This window comes from Nicotiana tomentosiformis, chromosome 5 (assembly GCF_000390325.3).
Source record: "Nicotiana tomentosiformis chromosome 5, ASM39032v3, whole genome shotgun sequence".
In the NCBI taxonomy this organism is placed as follows: domain Eukaryota; kingdom Viridiplantae; phylum Streptophyta; class Magnoliopsida; order Solanales; family Solanaceae; genus Nicotiana; species Nicotiana tomentosiformis.
Window position 1 is genome coordinate 19,316,921 of NC_090816.1, and position 23,842 is coordinate 19,340,762.

General features: G+C 35.6%; 1 protein-coding gene and 1 pseudogene across 5 annotated transcripts; both read right to left on the reverse strand.

Moving 5' to 3' along the window:
• Window positions 1–5,861: 5,861 nt before the first annotated feature.
• LOC104087053 (nudix hydrolase 2-like) lies at window positions 5,862–13,127 on the reverse strand. 5 transcript variants are annotated; one of them, XR_004504466.2, is made up of 10 exons: window positions 12,831–13,127; window positions 11,876–12,105; window positions 10,535–10,600; window positions 10,315–10,452; window positions 7,411–7,488; window positions 7,237–7,287; window positions 7,088–7,122; window positions 6,935–6,953; window positions 6,699–6,807; window positions 6,191–6,330 (listed from the first exon to the last, which is right to left on the reverse strand). XR_004504466.2 is itself a non-coding variant. In XM_018767664.3 (9 exons), exons 2-9 carry the CDS (start codon window positions 11,941–11,943, stop codon window positions 6,127–6,129), a joined length of 765 nt encoding a protein of 254 aa, XP_018623180.1. In that variant the 5' UTR covers window positions 11,944–12,105; window positions 12,831–13,121; the 3' UTR covers window positions 5,862–6,126. The 5 variants fall into 5 exon arrangements, 4 of the variants coding, with proteins under 4 accessions (XP_018623180.1, XP_009589740.3, XP_070058135.1 ...); XM_018767664.3 differs by lacking the exon at window positions 6,935–6,953 and having other exon boundaries at window positions 5,862–6,330; window positions 10,535–10,616; window positions 12,831–13,121; XM_009591445.4 differs by lacking the exon at window positions 6,935–6,953 and having other exon boundaries at window positions 5,862–6,330; window positions 12,831–13,120.
• A 2,862-nt stretch (window positions 13,128–15,989) lies between these two features.
• On the reverse strand, window positions 15,990–21,632 carry LOC104087054 (nudix hydrolase 2-like; annotated as a pseudogene).
• Between the last annotated feature and the right edge of the window lie 2,210 nt (window positions 21,633–23,842).

Sequence of the window (23,842 nt, forward strand, 5' to 3'; positions counted from 1 at the left end):
GTACCTTTGCTAGACACCCCTACACTTTGAAATATTTCAAGTTGGGTTTTTTTCCTTTCCATTTTTCATATGGAATAGATTGCGTTTTGTTGTGGGGTACTCGGTTAAGTATTCGGTTAGCTGTAAGGATAGCTTAGCCCACAAATTCTGCGGTAATCCAGAACTTATTAATAAAGAATTCATCATTTCCTTTAATGCCCGATTTTTTCTTTCCGCAATTCTATTGGATTGAGGTGTGTAAGGTGCAGTAGTTTGATGGATAATTCCATATTTCGAACATATTTCTGCAAATGAAAATTCATATTCTCCACCCCGATCACTTCTAATCATTTTGATCTTTTTATTCAATAGATTTTCCACTTCATTCTTGTATTGCTTAAATGCTTCAATTGCTTCATCCTTACTATTAAGCAAATAAACATAACAATATCGAGTGCAGTCGTCAATAAAAGTAATAAAATACTTTTCCCACCTCGAGATGGTGTCGACTTCATATCACAAATGTCAGTATGAATTAATTCTAAAGGATTTGAATTCCTTTCAATAGATTTATAAGGATGTTTTACAAACTTAGACACAACACATATTTGACATTTTGATTTATTACACTCGAATTTAGGCAATACTTCTAAATTAATTAACTTCCGCAATGTTTTATAATTGACATGTCCTAAACGAATATGCCATAAATCATTTGACTCCAATAAATAAGAAGAAGCTGAAATTTTATTCATACTGTCAACAACAATTACATTTAGTTTGAAGAGGCCCTCTGTGAGGTATCCCTTTCCAACATACATTTCATTCTTGCTTACAACAACTTTATTAGAAACAAATACACATTTGAATCCATTCTTAACAAGCAAAGAAGTAGAAACTAAATTCTTCCTAATAGTAGGAACATGAAGAACGTTGTTGAGTGTTAACACCTTGCCGGAAGTCATCTTCAGGAATATCTTCCCATAACCTTCAATCTTGGATGTTGCAGTATTTCCCATGGAAAGCTCTTCTTCGGGACCAGCAGTAGAGTAAGTCGCAAATGCTTCCTTGACAGCACAAACAAGTCGAGTGGCTCCAGAGTCAATCCACCACTCCTTCGGATTTCCAACTAGGTTGCATTCCGAAAGCATTGAACACGGATCATCAATGTCATCATTCTTCTCCACTATGTTGGCATGTCCCTTCTTCTTATACTTTTTCGGGAGACGACAATTAGGGGCTTTGTGACCGGTTTTTCCACAATTATAGCAGCTGCCCTTGAATTTCTTTTTGTTCTGCTCCTTAGTCTGTCCAGAAGACCTCTTTCTCTTCTTACTTTTTGGAGCAGTATCCTCAACGATATTAGCTCCCATGATCGTTGAATTTCCACGAGACTTCTTCTCGACTGTTTTGTTGTCTTCCTCAATCTTGAGACGAATCACAAGATCTTCCAACTTCATTTCTTTGCGCTTGTACTTAAGATAGTTCTTGAAATCTCTCCACGAAGGAGGTAATTTTTCAATCATTGCAGCCACTTGAAATGCTTCATTCACGACCATACCTTCAGCAATAAGGTCATGAAAAATAAGTTGAAGCTCCTGAACTTGGGTTCCAACAGTTTTGCTGTCTATCATTTTATAATCTAGAAACTTGGCAATCACGAACTTCTTCAAGCATGCATCTTCAGTCTTGTACTTCTTCTCAAGTGCGTCTCATAATTCTTTCGAAGTATTCATCGCACTGTACACATTGTATAAGTCATCCTCTAAAGCGCTTATGATATAGCCTTTGCAAAAAAAATCTGCATGCTTCCACGCCTCAACAATCATGAATTTTTCGTTGTCCGACATATCTGCAACAGGCACTGGAGATTCTTCACTAGTGAATTTCTACATACCAAGTGTGGTAAGCCAGAAGAACACCCTTTGCTGCTATCCTTTGAAGTTGGCTCCGGAAAATTTCCCCGTTTTCTCTGCCAGTGGAACAACAGTCCGGCTTGACGAGGCTATCGTCGTTGCCGCAACAGTCGCAGAAGAATTTTCGTTATCAATTGCCATTTTCTCACTGCAAACAAGAGAAGAATTCAATTAATGGCAAAACCAGAACAGTAAACAATACTGTTATTAACAAAAAAAATAGTATGTATAAGAAATAAAACTGAAGTTTTTTATATACTGTTTCACAGAAAACAATGAAGTTTTTTATATTCTTCAAATCGTTTTCTGAATTTCAATACTCTGATGAAGTTTTTATATCTTCAAATCAGAATAGTAAAATTCAGATGGTATGCCAGGTTAGGTGAGGCACCGGGTGCTTGTCTCGCTCCTAGGTTCGGGGCGTGACAACTGGCTCCTCAACATCCGAGCGAGCGAGCGACGACGGCAGCGCGAGGCTTGCCTTCTTCTTAACTCTTTAAGAGCTAGAAGAAGAGCAATTATATATATAGCCATCAAAAGCCTTTTCTTCCTCCAATATGGGACAATGTCCCTTTGCCAAGGAGGGAAACTCAAATATTTTATTTTTCCTCCATTTCTCATTCACCATCTTTAAGCTACACAAGCTTAAAATCTCAACATCAATTTGCAAACCGAGACATAATTTTGTCTTTCCGAGATCTTTCATCTCAAATTGTTTCTTTAAATTATCAATTGCCTTTTGGAGTTATATAGGAGTTCCAGTAAGATTTATGTCATCAACATATACAGCAAGTACAATAAATTTTGATGTTGTTTTTATTATAAAAACACATGGACAAATGGCATCATTTATATAACCTTCCTTTAATAAATGCTCACTAAGTCGTTTATACCACATTCTTCCTGATTTCTTTAGACCATACAAAGATCTTTGCAATTTGATTAAAAATATTTCTCGGGACTTTGAATTATGCGCGTCAGGCATTTTAAATTCCTCGGGAATTTTCATGTATATCTCATTATCAAGTGAGACGTAAAGGCAGGCTGTAACCACATCCATTAAATGCATGTCAAGATTTTCATGGACAACAAAACTAATGAGATAACGGAACGTTATAGCATCCATAGCAGGAGAATACAACAACACTTCCAATACGGCCACTAAAACTTGAAAATGAAACAATATTCTTTAAGTCTCAAGTAACGAAAAATTCGATTGACAGAAATGTTTTACTTTGAAATACACTGGAAATAATATTACTATATTTGATAAAAAGAACTAACACTATTTCATAAAATAAATAATACTAATGACTACTACTCATGTAAATAATTATGGTTACGTGCTATTTATTCGCTAGCTACTACGATTAAAAATCAAATTACTCAATCATATTTAACCATGGATCCATTACCGATCAACTGGTCTATTTTTCTATCAGGGTACTCAAAGAAGTCTGCCACATCCAAGTGGGTGATGTCAAATTCATCATCAGAGACAAAATTAGCTTCAGGGCCTTTATTCTTTAGAGATGCTTGATAAAGCTCAAACAAATGTGTTGGTGTACGTGTCTTATCTTTCCGTTAAGCCATTCCACAAAACAAGTAGATCTTTGACTGTGAGATATTTTATTTTCAACCCCTTATCAAGGTGACAACGCAAGAAAATCAAGGCCTTAGCACAATCTTGGATAGATGCTTTATTTTTATCTTTAATGGCGCCTCCAAGACCCATAGCATCTAAATGAATTCCAGCATCCAACACCCATGACATATAGTTCTTGCTCGAAATTTCAAGGGCAATGAACTTTCTTTTCATAATATCAGTCATAATTAAAAGAGGAGAAAAATTATACCTTAGTCTTCTCAAAGAGTTTTTTGAGACATTAGAGTCTCGTGCTGATAACGTGTTATAAAACAATAAGAGAAGAAGAAGAGTATTGTAGAGAAAAGTAGAGAGAGAATTCTTATTAATTTTGGGATCAATTACAATGGAATAGGATCCCTATATTTATAGGAAAAAGTGACTTATTCACCAAGTAACAAACCCTAAGATCTATCTAAAATATAGACATTCACCTTAAATACAATTTTATTTATAACACAATCTATTTATGTATGGATGAGGTTAAAAAAAAATGGTCTCCAATGTGCACATATAAATGTGGTTTCTATTTGCAATTTATTTTCAACTCTAATACAATGTTCAAATTCTAAAATAAGTCATCTTATGTAAAGCACTAGATAATAACAATGTATAGATATATATACAAATGTATTTTTCCTCGATAACAGTTGTTAGATAGTTATGTGTAAATAGTCCTAGTCTCATATATAGTAGGAGTAAAATATATCCTAGTCCCGTAGGAATAGAATATGTCCTAGTCTCATATGTAGTAGGAATAGAGTATGTATTATATATAGGGCTCATTGTATCATTGTTAAAGTAGATTTTTCTCCTGTGCATTCTCACATGATATCAGAGCTTCAGTGAGAATATCGTTGTGTGTCATTCCAGCGACATATGGGAAGAAAAATCTCATCGTTGTGCAATTTTCAAGCAAATTCGTCTTGTTCCCAGGGTTCAACAGTGCTATAGTGGCACTATGCATATACCGGTACCACCATCATATCTGAAACCCTTGTGCGACCAAACCCAAAAAATTTCAGTCCCATCAGAACAAAAAAGTAAGTCAATGTGTGTCTTTCCGGTTAATGGCTCAAGATTGATTTGCGTTATCTCCTCATCGGTAACTGTTGTGCGAAAACCAACACTACCATCTTGTTCGGAAAATTCATGCGACAACACCCCAGCCAATCGCTCCGGCAGAAAGTCCCTCACGCGCCTCCACGTGCCGCCAAAACTAGGGCTCCGGCGAGCTACAATAACTTTTCTGGCACGTGTGAGCCATTCCAGCCATTTTTTGACAAAACTTCTCCAGGACAACTTACTCGTCCAGTGATTCCAAGCCTACCCATATGAATTACATCAAATTCTGACAACTTTTATTTTTTTTGGCGTGAACAATACACTTTTTCGCGTGAACGGTACTTTCCGGCGTGAACAGTAATTTTCAGAAAAGTTTTTATTTTCTAATGGTGTTTTAGAACCTATTCTTTAGTGCGGAATTCGGCTTAGTCTCACTATTTTCAAAATTTTCCGGCGAATTTTCGGCCAACTTCTGTTTATTAGCAACCACCTGGTTTTGTTGCTCAAGTGGAGTCTAGTGGCCTTGTATGTTGAATGATTAACTTGTAGATATTTTCACAAAGTATCTCACTGATCCTCGTATAAGTTACATATGTAACAAGCTCAGTACATATGATTTGTATGCACCAGCTTGAGGAGGAGTGTTAGGTAGTTATGTATAAATAGTCCTAATCTCATATGTAGTAGGAGTAGAATATGTCCTAGTCCCATGTGTAGTAGGAATAAAATATGGCCTAGTCTCATATGTAGTAGAAATAGAATATGTATTATATATATGGTTTATTGTATCATTGTTAAAATAGATTTTTCTCCGGTATATTCTCACATCAATGATATCTTGGTCACCTTAAAAGAGCCTAAACTATTCCGCCAAATACTTGCTCATCAATACGAGTATCTAGTAACCTAGACCAATAAAGGTTAGGCAATAGGCTATACACAAATGCTTAGTAGTTCAATCTCTAATTTTGCATCTTAAATATAGTTTTAGTTTGACTAGATTTGATTTACTTCATTTCTTTTCCTTTTTGTATCTCTAGAAATTTATAGTGATTTCAACGAAATACACTAAGTTTCAATATCTCCTAGTAACAACAACAAAAACTCCAGTGCAATCCCACAAAATGGGATTTGAGGAGGGTAGTGTGTACGCAGACTTCCCTCCCTTGTGACGGTAGAGAGACTATTTCCAATAGCCCCTCGGCTCAAGGAAAGTTACAATAGCTCCGTGCGACACTTCAATAAGTAGAAGAGAGTTCCAAAGACCAATCAAACAAACATAAATACACAAATAATTCTTGTACACTTGATGCATTGTCTATTTCACATTCAAAAATATAAATCTCAAAGCTAATACTTCCATCATAGAACACTTTGATCTCATGTTATTACATCATAATATAAAAGAATTGAACCTTTATAAACTTCATTGAAGTCACAGTGAATCAAACTTCCTATCCATATTTCTTCCTTTCCCCCCTTTGGGAGAGGGAAGAACCAGTTTTTTAGCTGCCTCTCACATTAGGGGTTGCCGCGACTATTTGTTCTGACATTGCCATTCATGTACAAGTAGGTGTTCTTCTCAGAAAAACTGGTCACTGTAGGAACTGAAGAGAATCCAGTATATCTGCCCTCCAGCTTCGCCGAGCATATGTCAGAAATGTACCTTAGAAGCTCATGTCCATGGACAAACGGCTGAGCTGCATATTGTTCAAATGGCATCCACTGCAAGTAGAAAAGCACCAAAAGGATAGGGAAAAATATGAGCGTGCAGCATGGAGCTGGGAACTGCTAATTTAACGCAACTTAACTTTGCCATCTACAAGTTTGCACGTAGTTTTCTAAGAGTAAGTTAGATGGATCCAAGTTAATTTTCTCACTTCATCTCAATTAAAGCTCATGTCAACTGTTTCTACTTGATTACTTTGTCCAAAATCAAACCGACAAGAGTCCAGCTAGAAACACTTCAAAAAAGAATGCAAGATTTGCCCAGATGAGGAAAAAGATGTTTGTTAACGGAAAAAGGAAAATCGTAAAATCTCGAGTATGATTATTTTTAACAGCATTGACATAGGAAGTCCTAGTTCTGATACCTGGGCTGCCTCTATTTCTGCGTCCTGCTTCTGGATATCAAAGGAGAGAGGTTGTAACATGCAGACAAAGAAAAGATCTGACTTGTCAAAGAATGACTTGTGGCTTTGCCTGCAATTTAATAACATCATCTTTCAAACACAAACTAAGCATCTTAGTCTAAAATGCAGAAACGGTAACAGACCGAACATGTAAGGGACAACAAAAGGTTTCAAATGGACAATGAAAGGTTTCGTACCCATGTAAAAAGAAGATGACTATGTTGTTGGCATTCCACAATCAGAAGGGAATAAGAGCATAACCACCAAGATTATACATACATATTATCAAGAATGTAATCACAAATTAAAGATATAACGGAAACTTAAACAACTTTTAAGTGAAAGACAACCTGAATGCCAGTATTTCTACAAATTTTGCATTAACCTGCATCAATGGATACCAAGTGAGTGTTGTTACTAAATCCTGAAGCAAACTAGAATATGGAATAAGTAGTTTTTAAATTTAAAAACAAGAAATTTCATCGGAATTCTCACTCACCCCTGTCTCTTCTTTTACTTCCCTGACAGCTGCATCACATATATCTTCACCCTGTGGATAAAACGTCATCATAGCTGCAGTTATTCTTGCAGCGGATACTTTTGTTTTTTTTCCCCTCACATTTCATTTAATTTGACTTTCATATATGCCACAGAATTTATCATTCAAACATACCTCATCAACAACTCCTGTAGGAAACTTCCACACACCGGTTCCACGGAATCGTCCGCTCTTTTCTTGGACAACTAGCACCTAAGATTTTACAGAGATTATTACTATAAGAACTCGAATAACTAACATGTACTAAGCACATATATAGCCAGATAGATACTATTAAGTACAGAAATAAATGTAAGCTGAACATTATCAGTGTACATGGAGAAAGAAAAACCCTTTTCCAGAAAGGAAAAAAAACTGAAATGGCTCGAGTGTGCAGAGAGGAGGTGGAGTAAGGTGGTCCTTGTACTAACAATGAAAATTGAAGGAAAATATCCAAGCAAGTATTGGGGATGAGGTATAAAAACATGAGGTGCCATACATATAAGAAGATATCTTCATGCAACCCACACTGAATAATCAGTATGTATGGAGAAATTATTTCAGTCTAAGTTGCTCGGACTCTTCACTTTTGATGCCGCACCCGCGTTGTGGGTGTGGGATTCGTACCGGATTTGGTCAACCGATTTTGGATACTTTGACCAAAATCGACGGAGAAATTCGGGACAAATATATTGATTTCTGTAATCACAACAAAAGATAGGGTGAAATTGAAGAAAATGGTATACCTTGTATATAGAAACTTCTATGTAAGTCATTTTCCTTTTATCTTCTTCTCGGATTCTCCTCTTGATCATTATTTTCTCTTTCTCGGAATACCTTGTAAGTTTTTTACATAATGTCTCATAATGTATACATATTTTTACAACTCTATTTTTAGATATTTGAATTATTTTTAGCCGAATCCCCGCACCCGTATCCCCGAATCTTAAGATTTTGATCATGAAGGATCCGACTTCTAGATCCGCACCCATACCTGACACCCCCACCCGAGTCCAAGCAACTTACATTTCAGTGATATTATATGTATTCTATTTTACTAGATAAGTACCATTATTTTCATTAATGGTCCATGAATATAACCTTGAGATATAGTTATATACAAGTTTTGGCACATCTCAGACATTCTCTCCATACAGTCACTTCCTCGGTCACTTATCTACAACATTTTGCTATTTTTAACTGTCCGTTTTCTATCTCTACCTTCTGCTTCTATCTTTGGCACAATTCTGACTGTATTTGGTAATTAAGTCTAGTTAACTTCTAAGTTAACTAATTCATTCACCTTTAGGAAGAAACAACAAGTTATCTGACTAAGATCGGCACATGCAAACACACAGCAAAGTTGTGGATAGAGGTTAATATGGAGCAGCTAGGATAAGGATTCTGTAACACTGACCCGTTCTTCTCATTTTCATCCCTTTGCAAATTATGCAAAAACTCATAAAATTGATTCAACCTCCATATAGAGCTTATTATGTTATCTTTACTTATTTATTAATTAATTAATATTTATTTTGGATAAGCAATATTCCATGATAGCCTAAAGTAAGGGGTACTCCTATAGAAGGGTATACAAATCAGATAAAGCTTATATAAAAGAGACTCTCCAAGAAAGTTTACCCAATTACAATCCTAGTAGAGATATATCGTGAGCTCCACAGAAAAAAAATTTAAAAATGAATATGGAATATAGATTTTTTCATTCTTCAGAAGCTCCATTTCATTTTCCTTCAAACTATCCATATTACTTCATGGGGTGCAGGTCCAGTTTTTTTTAATCTCAATTCTCTTATTTTGCAGCAAGAAAGCAGATGCTTCACTGTTTTGGATATCACCTGAATGACACCAAGTCGGCCATCCAGCAAATTACATGATTTGGTGGATAAGTTTCACTGGCAGGCTTGCGCAAAAAATCACTATTTACATGCTGCCTTTCATACAGAAGAACTCGCTTCTTTTGGAGTCGTAAACAGACTCGGAAGGAGAGTCCCTTCTGCTTCTCTTGAGATATAATCTCTACAAGAAATTGACTTGAACTTGCCTTGAGGATAACCCATCTCTCAGTCTCGTAAGTCCCTGGTTCTATCAGTTAAACTCCCCAAACACAGAATGTGCTCTTTTTCTGGCAACCTCGACTACAGAACATCAGTTTGCGGGACTGGAGTAAAGTTGCTGAAATCTCACCTTACGAGGTCCCTCATTACACATCCTCATACCCAGAGTAGCATCTTCCCAATCTGCCCACATGTACCTAATTTCCCTTCGGAATCCCCCACCTGCGAGTCTGCGACCATGTACCTAATTTTTCCCTCTATAAAGTAATTTTGGCCAATTAATTCTATAACATCCATGATACTCACGTTGGACACAAATCTTGACCAATCATGAACATATTGCAGAATTACCAAATAACAATGAAACTGTCTTCTTCTTCAAAAGAAGCCATATAACTTCTTTGATCTGAATCTGGACTATGATTTCTGTAGATCAGATCTTATTGTTACTCGTTTTCTTGTTCATTAACAACAACAACAACAAAAAAAAACCCAGTGAGTTCCCACAAGTGGGATCTGGGGAGGGCATTATGTACGCAGACCTTACTCCTACCCTGGGGGCAGAGAAGCTATTTTCGATAGACCCTCGGGTAAAGACAAGATGAAAAAAATCAGTGGCAACAAGTGGTAACAACAACAACAACAAGGTATTAAGCAAAGTAAAGCGAAAGAAAATCTTCAGTTGACTGTCATTTGTGCTCTTCTTTTATGAATAGTAACATTATCTATGTATCCAATTAATGAAATAAACACTTACAATCATGTACTTTTGAGGTGCTTAATGAACAAAAATGGCTCAGCAATCTAATCCCCACTAAAGTTGGAAGCCCCTCAATGATGAAGCAGATTGTAATTGTTCTTTCCTTAATGTATTATAATGATTGGTTTCTTTTCTAGCTTTTCCAACAAAACTGAGTGCTTATATACATGATCATTAGGCAGAATGAGTAACACCAAAATATACCTCATTCCTTTCATTGATGACAAAAGCACCAATACCCACTCTATGTGTCGCATTTGCCGGAATAGTGTTAGCAGTTCCAGGGAGCCAATTCACAAGCATCAAGTATTTTGGTTCTGCGTGGTGGTAATAAAATCCTTCCTGCAAAGAAACAGGATAATTGTGTGCAAATTGAGATATGGGACCAATAGAATTTAATCATTAAGAGGAGCAACAAACTTACCTTAACAGCATGTTCAACAAGCGTTACAAGCTCAATAGGTAACTTGATCCAAACACCTCTTTTGCCCTGCAAGCATGTCCACCTATTATCAAGGATGAAATTTGAATCAAAATTTAATGCACAGAAATTCAGAAGTCCAATCTAAAGTTAATCATCACCTTGCAAAATTACAACTGTTCTCTTTTTCCAATAGTATCCATATAAGCGTGACAATAAAATCAGCCTTTTCAAAAGACAGGTAATTCTAATAGACTCACGTTTCCCCACAATTTAGACATGGAGCCCAGAATTTGGCAGTGTGACACAAGTCATTATTCAATCACCACTTCCTACTTCTAGCACATGAATGAGCTGGTGTTCAGCAGATTGTATACTAGACGTTACACAACATTTTCCAAAGGATGAAGTCGCAACATGCACAATAGACAAGATCACAAAATCAACATTGAAATCAGCTTCAAGGTGACGTTCAATTAATAGCCTCATGGTAACACACTGAGTCTTCTTCTTTTCCTTCTACTTACCCCATAAAAAAAGGACGTATTGCTAACAACCCAGCATGCAGATGTACCCCTCCACCCCTACCCCCGGTACCTCTTAAACCTCTGTGCAATTCAGCATTACTACTATGGTCATGCGGTATAACAATCCTAAATTTGTGATACCTAAGATGTCCAGGAGCAACAATTAAAAATCTAAGATGTTTAGGAGCAAACAACAACAACGACTCAATGAAATCTAGTGGGGTGTTTAGGAGCCAAACAAAGAAAATAAATAAACATGTGTATGGAAGGAAATCATTTTTTGCCTCAGAGGACAAACCTAGCAGGATAAAAAGGAAAAAATAAATCATATACGGTATTATATGTTATGATAAAAGAACCTTTTTCCAACTTTATTGTTACTTTAGGGTGAGAAGACACCATTCAACACCTGGACCACTTACAATGAAGTAGGACAGACAGCAAAAGAATTTTCCTTTTTCAAAACAGTGTTGTTTGGCTATTGCACCTCAACTATTGCACCGGATACCTGCAACCTCTCACCAACACATGCTCCATAACTCTATCCACAAAGACTTAGGGAAGATATCAACTAGTGTTTTTTGTCTCAGCTAGGATTTGAACCAAAAAAAAACAAAAGAATCTTTTCTCAACTTATTCACGACTAAGGGGAATCCTACAAGATTAACTTTACGATAATAACTTGAGGGAAATTTGAAAATAGAATCTGAATAGTAACCAAAAACAAAATATCCCCCACAGATTCAAATCCATTCGGAGGCAAAAGATTTCTTCCCACCCAAAATAACCAAAAACAAAATATACATATTAGAAATACCTGTTGTCTCCAATGAGAAAGTGAGGCTCTAAGCAAAGAACCAAAGACAGAAGGGTCCAAGGGCTCATTAGTCATTTCCACTGTTACCCCACCATAGTCATCCTCTTTTGCATCTAATATTCTATCCACTTGTTCCATTTCCTTCTCCCTTGCCATTGCTGGAGTTACAGAGCAACTCATTGAGGACCTTGTGTGTAGGTAAATACTATACCTAATCTTGGTCAATTTGCCTAAAATAATCACAAACAAAAAATTGGTTAGACTTGTTCAAAGCTTTAAAAAGACCAAAGGGTCAGTTAAAGAAATTAAAATACAACCTACTCTTGGACAATTTGCCGAAAATATTCACAATAAATGGTTACACTTGCAAAAAGATAACAAACTTTTTCTGATGACCAATGTCGAGGCCAGTTTGCGCACACCTTGATTAATTTCACCAGTTACCTACTACCTCCCCGCACAAATACCCGATAATAATTAAAAAAAAAACTGATAAAATAGAGCCTAATCTTGGAAAATTTGGCTAAAATATTCACAATAATTGGTTACACTTATAAAAAGCTGACAATTTTATTTTTGATGACCGGTATCGAGGCCAACTTAGGTAAGGTCTTCTTGAGCCGAGGTTCTTTCGGAAACAGTCTCTCTACCCGATGATTAGAGGTAAGGTCTGCGTATACACTACCATCCTTATACCCCACTTGTGGGACTATACTGGGTCATTGTTATTGTTGTTGGTATCGAGGCCAACTTAGGTGCACCTTGACTAGTTTCACTGTGCATCTGCTACCTCCTACTACCTCAAGTACCCGGTAGTAATTTAAAAAAACTGATAAAATAGAGCCTAATCTTGGACAATTTAGCTAAAATAATGACAATAATTGGTTGAATTTAGACAAGATAAAAAATTTCAGAAAATGGTATATTCAATATAGAAAAATAGAACAAGGGTCACCTTGATTTTTGCAGAAACTGATGAGTGTTGCCGGATGGCTAGAGAAGAAGTGACGTTTTGAGCTAAAAAATGAATTTCTTGGATAGGTGACATAGGAAAGAAAAGGGGTGCGACACAAAAATTTGATTATCATTTATCAGATTATATGGGAAAATATATTTTAAAAAATAATTGAAGAATGAGGATTTGCAATTCAGGAAAATGTGTAACGTGGAGACAGAAGAGAGAGCCTGTGATTGTCTTGGAACTTGATTGAAGGAAGGAGTCAAAAAATGAATATAAAAAAATAATCGTGGAATAGCAGCGTACCAAACGCTTCACAATGTCAACTTGTTGGAACCGCACTTTTATTTTTTCTATTTATAGACTTATTAATACTCCCTCCGTCTTAAATTATTTAGCCCGATTTCTAAAAATTAATTATCTCAAATTATTTATTATTTCAAAAGTTCAGGACAATCTTAATTATTATTTTTATTTTACTTTTAGTAGTAATTATTCTTAAATACTACAAATACCTCAATTATGGGGTAATATTATGATTGTTCAAACACCAATAAGATTTAAATAGGGGTGAAATAGTTAAAAATACCTCATAAAGCAATTAATATTTTTTTAAGGGGCATGTAAAAGAAAAATATAATTTGAGATGGAGGGAGTAATTAGCTTCATAGTTTCATCCATTTTCCTAGCTATTGGTATTTGGAAGGCTATCTTTTATAATTACATTAAAGATTCTTGTAATAAGCTTTTTCCAAATTAATTTTTGAAAATGTTGATAATTTGTGAGTAGAATTGAAGTTCAAATACGTCTTCGAACCACAATTTTAACTCGATTTTTCTGAAATTTACTTTTAAATTTTGTTCTCAATTTCACATATAAACGTCAAACATGCAAGCTAAACTCTCTTAACGTAAAAGTGAAATTCATGAATAAACCTAAATATACCGTGGTCAATGGACAAATTTATTTAAACAAAAAGGGAAGACTTATCAATTACGAGTAATATTTTTCCAATAACTGTATCGGTGAGAAAATGCATGACACGTGGACCAACAACAAGACGACAAGTGACACTTATAATTGGGCTAATAAAGAAAAACATAAAGGCATGGATAAAACACTAGAAATGGCATGGTATAGCTACTTTTTAAGTGGTATTTACTTTTTAGCCTGCGTTTTTAATGTTGAGCAAAAATAGCCACTACTCTATTAAAATTGATACAAAAAGTCATTTTTACCCTTTCTTCACGAGTGATGTGTAAATATTAAGGATACGATATCCTTAATTTCATGAGTATTGTGTAAATATTAAGGACAAACCATGTCTTAATATTTTACACATCACTCATGAAGTTAAAAACATCATGTCCTTAATATTTTACACATCACTCGTGAAGTTAAGTACACCATATCCTTAAAATTTACACAATACTCATAAAGTTAATGACACTATGTCCTTAACATTTACAATGCACACATGAAGTTAAGGAGATCATGTCCTTAACATTTATACTGCACATATGAAGTTAAGGACATGATGTCCTAAAGTTTAACAACAGAAGGTGCAAATACAAGTTAAGGACATTATGTCCTTAACATTTACATTGCACACATAAAGTTAAGGACACCATGTCCTTAACATTTACGCTACACATATGAAGTTAAGGACATGATGTCCTAAATTTTAACAACAGAAGTTGAAAATACAAATTAAGGATATTATGTCCTTAACATTTACATTGCACACATGAAGTTAAGGACACCACGTCCTTAACATTTACACTATACATATGAAGTTAAGGACATGATGTCCTAAAGTTTAACAGCAGAAGGTGCAAATACAGGACACTTTGTCCTTAATATTTACACAACACTCATAAAATTAAGGACACTATGTCCTTAATATTTACAAAGCACCCATGGACACCACGTCCTTAACATTTACACTGCACGTATGAAGTTAAGGACATGATGTCCTAAAGTTTAACAGCAGAAGGTGCAAATACAGGACACTTTGTCCTTAATATTTACACAACACTCATGAAGTTAAGGACACTATGTCCTTAATATTTACACAGCACTCATGTCTAGCACATGGATGTTTTTATCCGAGCGGGTAAAAATTTATTAAATACTGGCTAAAGAGTAAATATATTTAAAACAGTAACTAAAAAGTAAAGACATCTCTGATTAGTGGTTATTTGTGCACTTCCCCCGATAAAACACCCACGATGTTTTATTAGAAGAGGTACCAAATCTAACAGTTGGAAATGAAAAAATAAGCACGAGATAAATGAAGACCGTAAAAGAGGAAGATTCACGAATCTGTTATAAATATGAAAGGGGAATCATTATTCACTTTGATTACGGGTGATCCTTTATTATTAATGTAACCGTTATAATTAAATTTGGTAACGGACAATCAAAGCAATTAATGCCATTAACGAGTTAGAATTAGGCAGGGAAACCATTACAATTGTGTATCCTTATATAAGGACTCATACCTCATTTTGTACAATCATCTAAATATCTCTAAATATATGCAATCAGTCTTTTACTTTATTTGATTCAAGAGTCCAATCCGCAATTCTGGGGGGGAAGTTAGCAATCAACAATAAGCTTTCTTTCCTTACTTACTATTTTCCTTATTTCTGTATTACCAAGAAAGTGAAGTAATTTTGGTTATTAGTAATCCGATTTTTCTTAATACTAGCTTTGACCATAAAAACTATTTTTAGATTAAACAATAACCTTTGTAATTACTTAGCTGACTTGAGGGAGTAAAATGATCACCTCAATCTTATGAAAAGGATTCAAAAAGTTTGTGTTGTTTACCTCACAATATTTTAATTATGATTAATATTTGCTTAGTGCATAGTAAATGACACTTTAAGTGTTTACCTCAACTATTTCTACCTGTACCTCCCAACAAGATAATACATGATAACCAAGACCTAGGCAGCGGATTATACACAAACGTTTAACGGTTCAATCACTACTTTTGCATCTAAATGTGTATTTACTTTGATTAGATTTGATTTTAGTTCATTGCTTTTTATTTTATCTCTAGAATCTTATACTAGTAGTTTTAAGGAATTACTTCAAGTTTAAATATCTTATACGGAATATGTGATACTTTCATAAGTAGAAGAGAGTTCAAAAGGCCAACTAAAGAAGCTTAAATCACAAGTAATATTTGTACAGTTGATGCATTGTTAATTTCACATACAAAATATCATATCTGGCCTGCTATTAGTACATCATAGTAGAAAAAGAATTGCACCATTATAAGCTTCATTGAAACCCAGTACTCAAATTCCTATCCAATTTTCTTCCTCCCCCCCCCCCCCCCCAGGGAGAGGAGAACCAACTTTTTTAACTTCCTCTCACATCAGGGGTCGTCGCCAGGGGTGGAGCTAGGGTAGCGGAAGGGGGTTCCCTTCGCCGAAAAAATACACTGTATATATAAGGTCAAATTATTTTTTATGAATAAACAGTAGATGTTGAATCCCCTTCCGTTGTTCGTGTGTTTACTTTATAATATTCTGAATCTCCTTAGTAAAATCTTGACTCCGTCACTGGTCGTCGCTAGCAGCTGTTTTGACCTTGTTATTCATGTACAAGTAGGTCTTCTTTCTGGAAAAACTGGTCACTGTAGGAACAGATGAGAATCCAGTATACCTGCCATTTATCTTTGCCGAGCATATGTCAAAAATGTACTTGAGAAGCTCATGGCTTTGGACAAATGGCTGAGCTGCATTTTGTTCAAATGGCATCCACTGCAAGTACAAAGAAGAACATGAGCTTGGAGCATGAAGCTGGGAACTGCTTATTTGATGCATTTGAACTGTCTGTAATACAAGTTTGCACATAATCTCTTTCTCTTTTTATAAATTTCTTTAACGTGGTGTCTAGGTCAGTTCGAATGCACCTGAACTATTCCATCGGGTACCTACTACATCAAAATTATAAGACACCGTGACCAGTAGCAAATAGAACCAATAACCTCACAAAGGTTTTGAACCCCTTGACCACTAAGCTATGCTTTTGGGTTGTGTTAAGGGGGTTCAAAATATAATATATAGAGACATAAAACAGATTTTGCAGTTTTTGGCAAAGGGGTTTCGGGCGCGAACCTCTTTGCAGCGACTAGAAAGTTCTACTTCTAAACAACAAATATTTGACGACCATGTACCTGAGCAGCGACTATTTCTGCATCCTGATTCTGGATATTAAAGGAGAGAGGTTTTAGCATGCAAACAAACATTAAATCTGACTTGTCAAGAAATGACTTGGCTCTGTCTGCAATTTAATGAAGTCATCTTTAGTACACAAACTATCTTACAGTATGAAATGCAATAAGGTAAACAGATTAAACATTGTAAGGAGACAGCAAAGGTTTCATATTCATATGTAAAAGACATTAAAAATATAACAGAAACTTAAACAACTTTTAAGTGAAGACAACCTGAATGCCAGTATTTCTACCAACTTTGCATTCACCTGTATCAATACAAATCAAGTGGCTGTTGTTACTAAATCCAGAATCAAACTTAACATATGGAATAACTAGTTTTATTTAAAAACAAGAAAAAAATGATATCGGAATTCTCACTCATCCCCGTCTCCTCTTTTACTTCTCGGACAGCTGCATCATATATATCCTCACCCTGTGGATGAAAAGTTAACATGACTGATAATATTCGTACAGCACGAGTTTTTGTTTATTTTTATATTTCCTCTATTCAGTTATTTAACTTTCTCATATGGCATAGAAGTTATCATTCAGATATACCTCATCAAGAACTCCTGTAGGAAACTTCCACATACCGGTTCCTGGAAACGTCCACTCTTTTCTTGGACAACTAGCACCTAAGATTTTAAAGAGAATTATTTCTGCAAGTGCTTCAATAACAAACATGTACTATGATACATGGATAGCCAGACAGATGCATATAAGTATAGAAATAATGTAAGCAGAATACTATCAGAATGATGTAAATGGATAAAACAAAACCCTTTTGCGAAAAAAGAAAAGGCCAAAAGGGCGCGATGTGCAAGGAGAGGAGGTACGATAAGGAAGTCCGCATACTTAAAATGAAATTGCAAGAAAATAACCAAGCAATTAATGGAGTTGAGGTATAAAAACATGAGGGTACTATACATAGAAGAAGATATTTCATGCAACCTACACTGGAATTCGCCTTCTGGCCAAGGTCAAAAACTGAAAGATCAGTATGTACAGGAAACTTGTTGAAATCATTTGAAATGGCTCAAGTAGGTTATGCCGCACATTCCTCGATTTGGTGGTGCTGGCATAGCAGATCAGTTTCACTGGCTGGCTTGCACAAAAAATCGCTATTTACATGTACTCGCATTCTCTTCTCAAATTTTCAGCTGCTAAAATAGCATCGCGTACTGCTGTCCATACAGAAGAATTTGCTTCTTTTGGATCCTTCCTAAAAAAGGGCTGTCCGGTGCACTAAGCTCCCGCTATGCGCCGAGTCTGGGGAAGAGCCGGACCACAAGGGGCAATTGTACGTAGCCTTACCTTGCATTTCTGCAAGAGGCTATTTCCACAACTCGAACTCGTGACCTCCTGGACACATGGCAGTAACTTTATCAGTTAAGCCAAGGCTCCCCTTCAGGAGAGTCCCTTCTACTTCTCTTGATATCTCATTGGAACAAGGACTTGGACTTGAACTTGAACTTGCCTCGGGATTACCCATCTCTCACTGTTGTAAGTCCCTAGTTCTATCAGTTAACCTCCCTAAAACACAGGTTGTCCTTCCCTTCTCGCCACCTCGACTGAAGAACATCAGTTTGTGGAACTGGAGTAAAGTTGCTGAAGTCTCACCTCACGAGGTCCCTCATTACACAGTCGCATACCTAGAAACGGTTAACAGCTTCCTATCTTCCACCATGTACCTTAATTCTATGTTGCGCGGACGCTTCATTTTAGCTGCCGCATCCATGTCGACACGACACTGGTACTGGTAAGGGCGAGGGATTCGTACCAGGTGTGGTCAATTGAGATCGGGTACTTTGACCACCATCCATGGACAAATTTGAGGAAACATGAAAAGTGAAAGATTGAATTTTAGTTGATGCCTGCTAGTGCCTAGTGCCTACAACTTGAGAAGTTCCTAAAATGGAAGATTGAATTATTGGCTGCACTCCATGACCATTATGAAGGATAAGTAGCACCAACATATACCTCATTCCTTTCATTGATGACAAAAGCACCAATACCAACTCTATGTGACGCATTTGCTGGAATAGTGTTAGCAGTTGCGGGGAGCCAATTCACAAGCATCAAGTATTTTGGTTCTGCATGATGGTAATAAAACCCTTCCTACAAAGAAACAGGATAATTGTATTAGATATTGAGATGGGACAATATAATTTAAGCAACAAACTTACCTTAACAGCAGGTTCAACAAGCGTTACAAGCTCAATAGGTAACTTGATCCAAACACCTTTCTTACCCTGCAAGTATGTCCACCTATTATCAAGGATGAACTTTGAATAGAAATTTAAAGCATAGAAATTCAGAAGTCCGATCTACAGGTAATCATCTTAAAGAATGGAACCTGCAAACTTACAACTATTCTCTTATTTCAACAGTATCCATATAAGCATGGCAATTAGAATCAGCCACTTCAACAGGCAGGTATCTCTAATAGACTCACGCCCCCCTCACCCATAACTTAGATTTCGAAGCCCTGAATCTGGCCATGCCAAGTGACAGTGTAACACAACATTTTTCAAACACCACTTCCTATTTCTAGCACAAGAATGAGCTGGTGTTCAGCAGATTTTACACAACATTTCAAGAATATAGTCGTAACCTGCACAATAGACAACATCATAACGTATAAGATTAACATCGAAATCAGCTCAATGTGACGTTCAATTTATAGTCTCATGGTAGCACACACAGTCTTCTTCTTTTCATTCCACTTAAGGGGGCAGCTAGGTGCACGAAGCATCTCGCGTTCACGCAGGGTCCGGGGAAGAGCCGCACCCAAAGAGATGTGATGTACGCAGCCTACCCTGATGCAAGCATCAGTGGCTGATTCTACGGCTCGAATCCTTGACCTATAGGTCACACGGAGACAACTTTACCGTTGCTCCAAGACTCCTCTTCCTTTTCATTCCACTTACTCTATTCAAAAAGGACATATTGCTAACAAATCAGCACTCAAATATTCCCCTTCCACTCACCCACCCACTGCCCGTGGTACTCTTAAACGTCTATGCAATTCCGCGTTTCAACCATGATCATTGGTCAAGCTGCATAACAATCCTAAATTTGTGATAACTAAGATATCCAGAGCAACAAACAAAAAACTAAGATGTTTCTCTGATCAGTTAAGCTTTCATTCAATGGCATCCAGAGGGCGCGAAAATCTGTACACAGTTTGACTCTTATTCAAAAGAGAAAGGGTCAACAAAAATTCAAATGTTGTGCTACATTAGTTACATCCAAATGTAGGCCAGACGCACAAACAGAAAAATAGAATCTTTCTTTTTCTAAAAAGGTGGTGCCTATGCCACCTCTTGCACACAACTATTTTACGGGATACCAGCTAACTCCCACCGGCACAGGCTCAAGCTCCAGATAAAGTTGCCCACCAAAGCTTATATAAGGAAGAAATCAGCTAGTCCTTTCTTTTTGCGTCACACCCCAAAGTAAAATCCATTCTCAACTTATTCACAACAAAGGGGAATCTACAGGATTAACTTTATGATCAAGAACTTCAGTGAAAGTCGAAAATAGAATCTGAACAGTAACCAAAAACAAAATATCCCAGCTCAGGATTGAAAATGGAATCTGAACAGTAACCAAAAACAAAATATCAGCTCAGACTCAAATCCAAGGCAAAAAATACTAGCTAATTTCTGTCAATCTGCCCAAGCATTCAGGGGCGGACTTATAGGCTTATATATGGGGCACGTGAACCCATGGTTTTTCCGCAAAACTAGGTATTTCATGTACATATTTTCTAGAATATCTAATATTATCTGCTGGCACCCATGCTCCAAAGAGTCTAAATGGTGAAGTTGGTTGAATGATTGAGTTATTTACCTAGAGGAGCAATGATCAACTCTCACTTAATACTTTCTTTTTTCTTATTTCTTTAGTGGTGCACCCGATCTTATAAAAATACTAGATCCACCTCTCCAAGCATTGTCGGGCAGAGTTACCAGATAGTAGATACTCGGCAAAATAGTTGAACGTAAACTAGCCCGGACAACACAGTCATAAAAAATAAAATAAAAAAGTTAACCAAAACAAAATATACATATTAGTAAGACCTGTTGTCTCCAATGAGAAAGTGAGGCTCTAAGTAAAGAACCAAAGACAGAAGGGTCCAAGGGCTCATTAGTCATTTCCACTGTCACCCCACCATGTGCATCCTCTTTTGCAGCTAATATTCTATCGACTTCTACTTCCATTTCCTTCTCCATTGCCATTGCTGGTGTTGCAGAGCAACGCATTGAGGACAATCTGTGTAGGTAAAAGGTTTTTTTTAAAGAAGCCTAAAATAATGAGAATAATCGGTTAAACTTAGGGAAGATTTAAAATATAACAAAAATGGTGTTTTCAATATAGGAAAATAGAACAAGGGTCACCTTCATTTTTACGGCTAGAGAAGAAGTGATGTTTTGAGCTAAAAAATGAAGATCTTGAGGAGGTGGCATAGGAAAGAAAAGGAGTGCGACACAAAAATTTGATTATCATTTAAACAGTTTTTTTTTGGAGGCAGAATGAAAGAGCTTGTGGATCTTGGCAGTTGATGTGGAATAGTGGTTGGTACCAAACTCTTCAAATGTCAAGCGTTGACTGATAATATGGATATTAATTCATATTTTCGTTCATTTCCCCGCAATACTATATAATGTGTAATAATTAATCTTAAAATTAAATAAAAATATATTTCACTTAAACAAATATGAGAAAAATGATTGAAAATAATTGAGGATTAGAAATCCAATGCAGTTCATAGCGAGAGGATTACAATTACAACAACAATAACAATAATAATTATGTTTCGACCTCAAACAAAGTTGGAAGAGAATTACAAATAATAAGCTTATAAATTGTTTAGTTTTCTTAGATTTTGTGTTTGGATTAGTTTGAGTTTTTTTTCCATAAACACATTAAAGATTCGTGAATGAAAGTTGAAGTTATTTGATTTTTTTTCTTTTTGTTTAAGTTCAAGTTCAAAATTTATTCTCATTTTTACATGTAAACGTATAAGCGGTAACTTCTTTATTTTAAAGCTAAGTGAAATCAATGATCAAATAATAATATGACTTGTTAGTGATCATTAGCAAATTTATTTTAAAGAAATAGTTTATATTCTTATTTGTTGATGTATGTATAAAGTGCGAGTGTTTTTTTTTTCTTTTTTCAAATGAACTTTGTAATTGCTGATCTAGTTTGACCAAAGTATCATTTCAGTCTTATATTATATTGTTTATCTTGCAATTTTAATCATAATTAGTGTTCTTTAAATGCATGATAAATTTGTTCTTGATCTACAATATCGAAAATAATATTGTGTTGTTTAGATAAACATTAACAATATATATTTGATCACAATCGAACAAACTAGTATTCCAGGTATGCTTCTCATATAATGGATTTTCATTGATGTCTAATAATCAAGTCAATTGCCAAGAATACATTAATTGGATAGCCGGGGCGGACGCACATGGTGGCAAACTGAACCCGCTTCATTAAAAATTAATATCGTGTATATATATAAATTAAGATTAAAGTTGCGTAAATTTTGTATAAATATTTTATTTGAACCCGCTTGACAACTACAGTATTATTTTACGACTAAAGTTATGTACTTTTAAGATTGAATCCGCTTGTACAAAATCCTGGGTCCGCCACTGAGGATAGCTATGGAAGTAAACCACAGTAAACATATTAATGGAAGATACATTCGCTCTCAAAGGTGTATCTTAATGAATAATGAGATCAGAGTTACAAATTTCTGTAAATACAAAACTGGTAACTAATTTCGTCCCATATGTTTAAGGTTAGCTAATAAAGTTATTCAATACTTATGTACTATATCAGTGAGACGTCACAAATATCCAATGAATACATGAAGGGGGCACAAATTGATTTGGACGCCTCCGTTATTAAAAGAAAGAAGAATATATATATGTGTATTGGACCAAAAATGTTTTTTTTTTTTCAAAAGCAAAATACATAATTTACCTTCGGAACTTGACACAAAATTCTTGTGACACACTTATAAACCACATGGATCATTTTACGCCCTCAATCTTTTTACATTTTATCTAAACACATCACTCTTGTACTTGACCATTTCTTCTTGGAGACTGCATCGCATGCTTCAATTAAATCATGACACGCGTCATAACTTAAGAAACAAGAATATTTAATTTACACCGAATTAACAATATTTACTAAATAAATAAAAAAATTCCCCTCCCAGCCGTCTCTCATCTTCCCCAACCCCTTCCTCCTCTACAACTCCTGCAATCATGGCAGAGAACCTATCAGAAATTATTCACCTATATCTATATAAATAAAGCATTTAAATTTGTCAACTTATTTCTTTCTCATTTTGATGCAGAATCCAAACTCCTATCACAATCCACTTTCAGAAATAATTTAAATGCTTAAGTTGAACAAAAGATTCTTTATATATATATATATATATATATATATATATATATATATATATATATATATATATCAACAAAAAAACATATGAAAAACAAAGAGAGAAGTTGAAGAGGTGTTTAACTAATCGTTAGGTTAGTTCATTTTTTTTTGTTTTTTGTTTTTTGTTTTTGGTCAAACAGACGGAATTATATGATATTAAAGACGAGAGCCAATACAAGGAGCATTGTGGATGCTTTGCATATTGTTACAAAAAGAACGATTGACCTTTCGAATGGTCCCTAGGTTGTGCTACAATATTATTGCCATTATCATGTTTAGTAATACACA

Coding starts and splice junctions, on each gene's coding strand:
- LOC104087053 (XM_009591445.4), bottom strand. CDS start 12,963: ATGATAATCAAATTTTTGTGTCGCACCCCTTTTCTTTCCTATGTCACC. Junction 12,106..12,830: donor CAGTTTCTGCAAAAATCAAG/GTGACCCTTGTT, acceptor TGATTATTTTAG/GCAAATTGACCAAGATTAGG. Junction 6,331..6,698: donor CAGAAATAGAGGCAGCCCAG/GTATCAGAACTA, acceptor TTCTACTTGCAG/TGGATGCCATTTGAACAATA.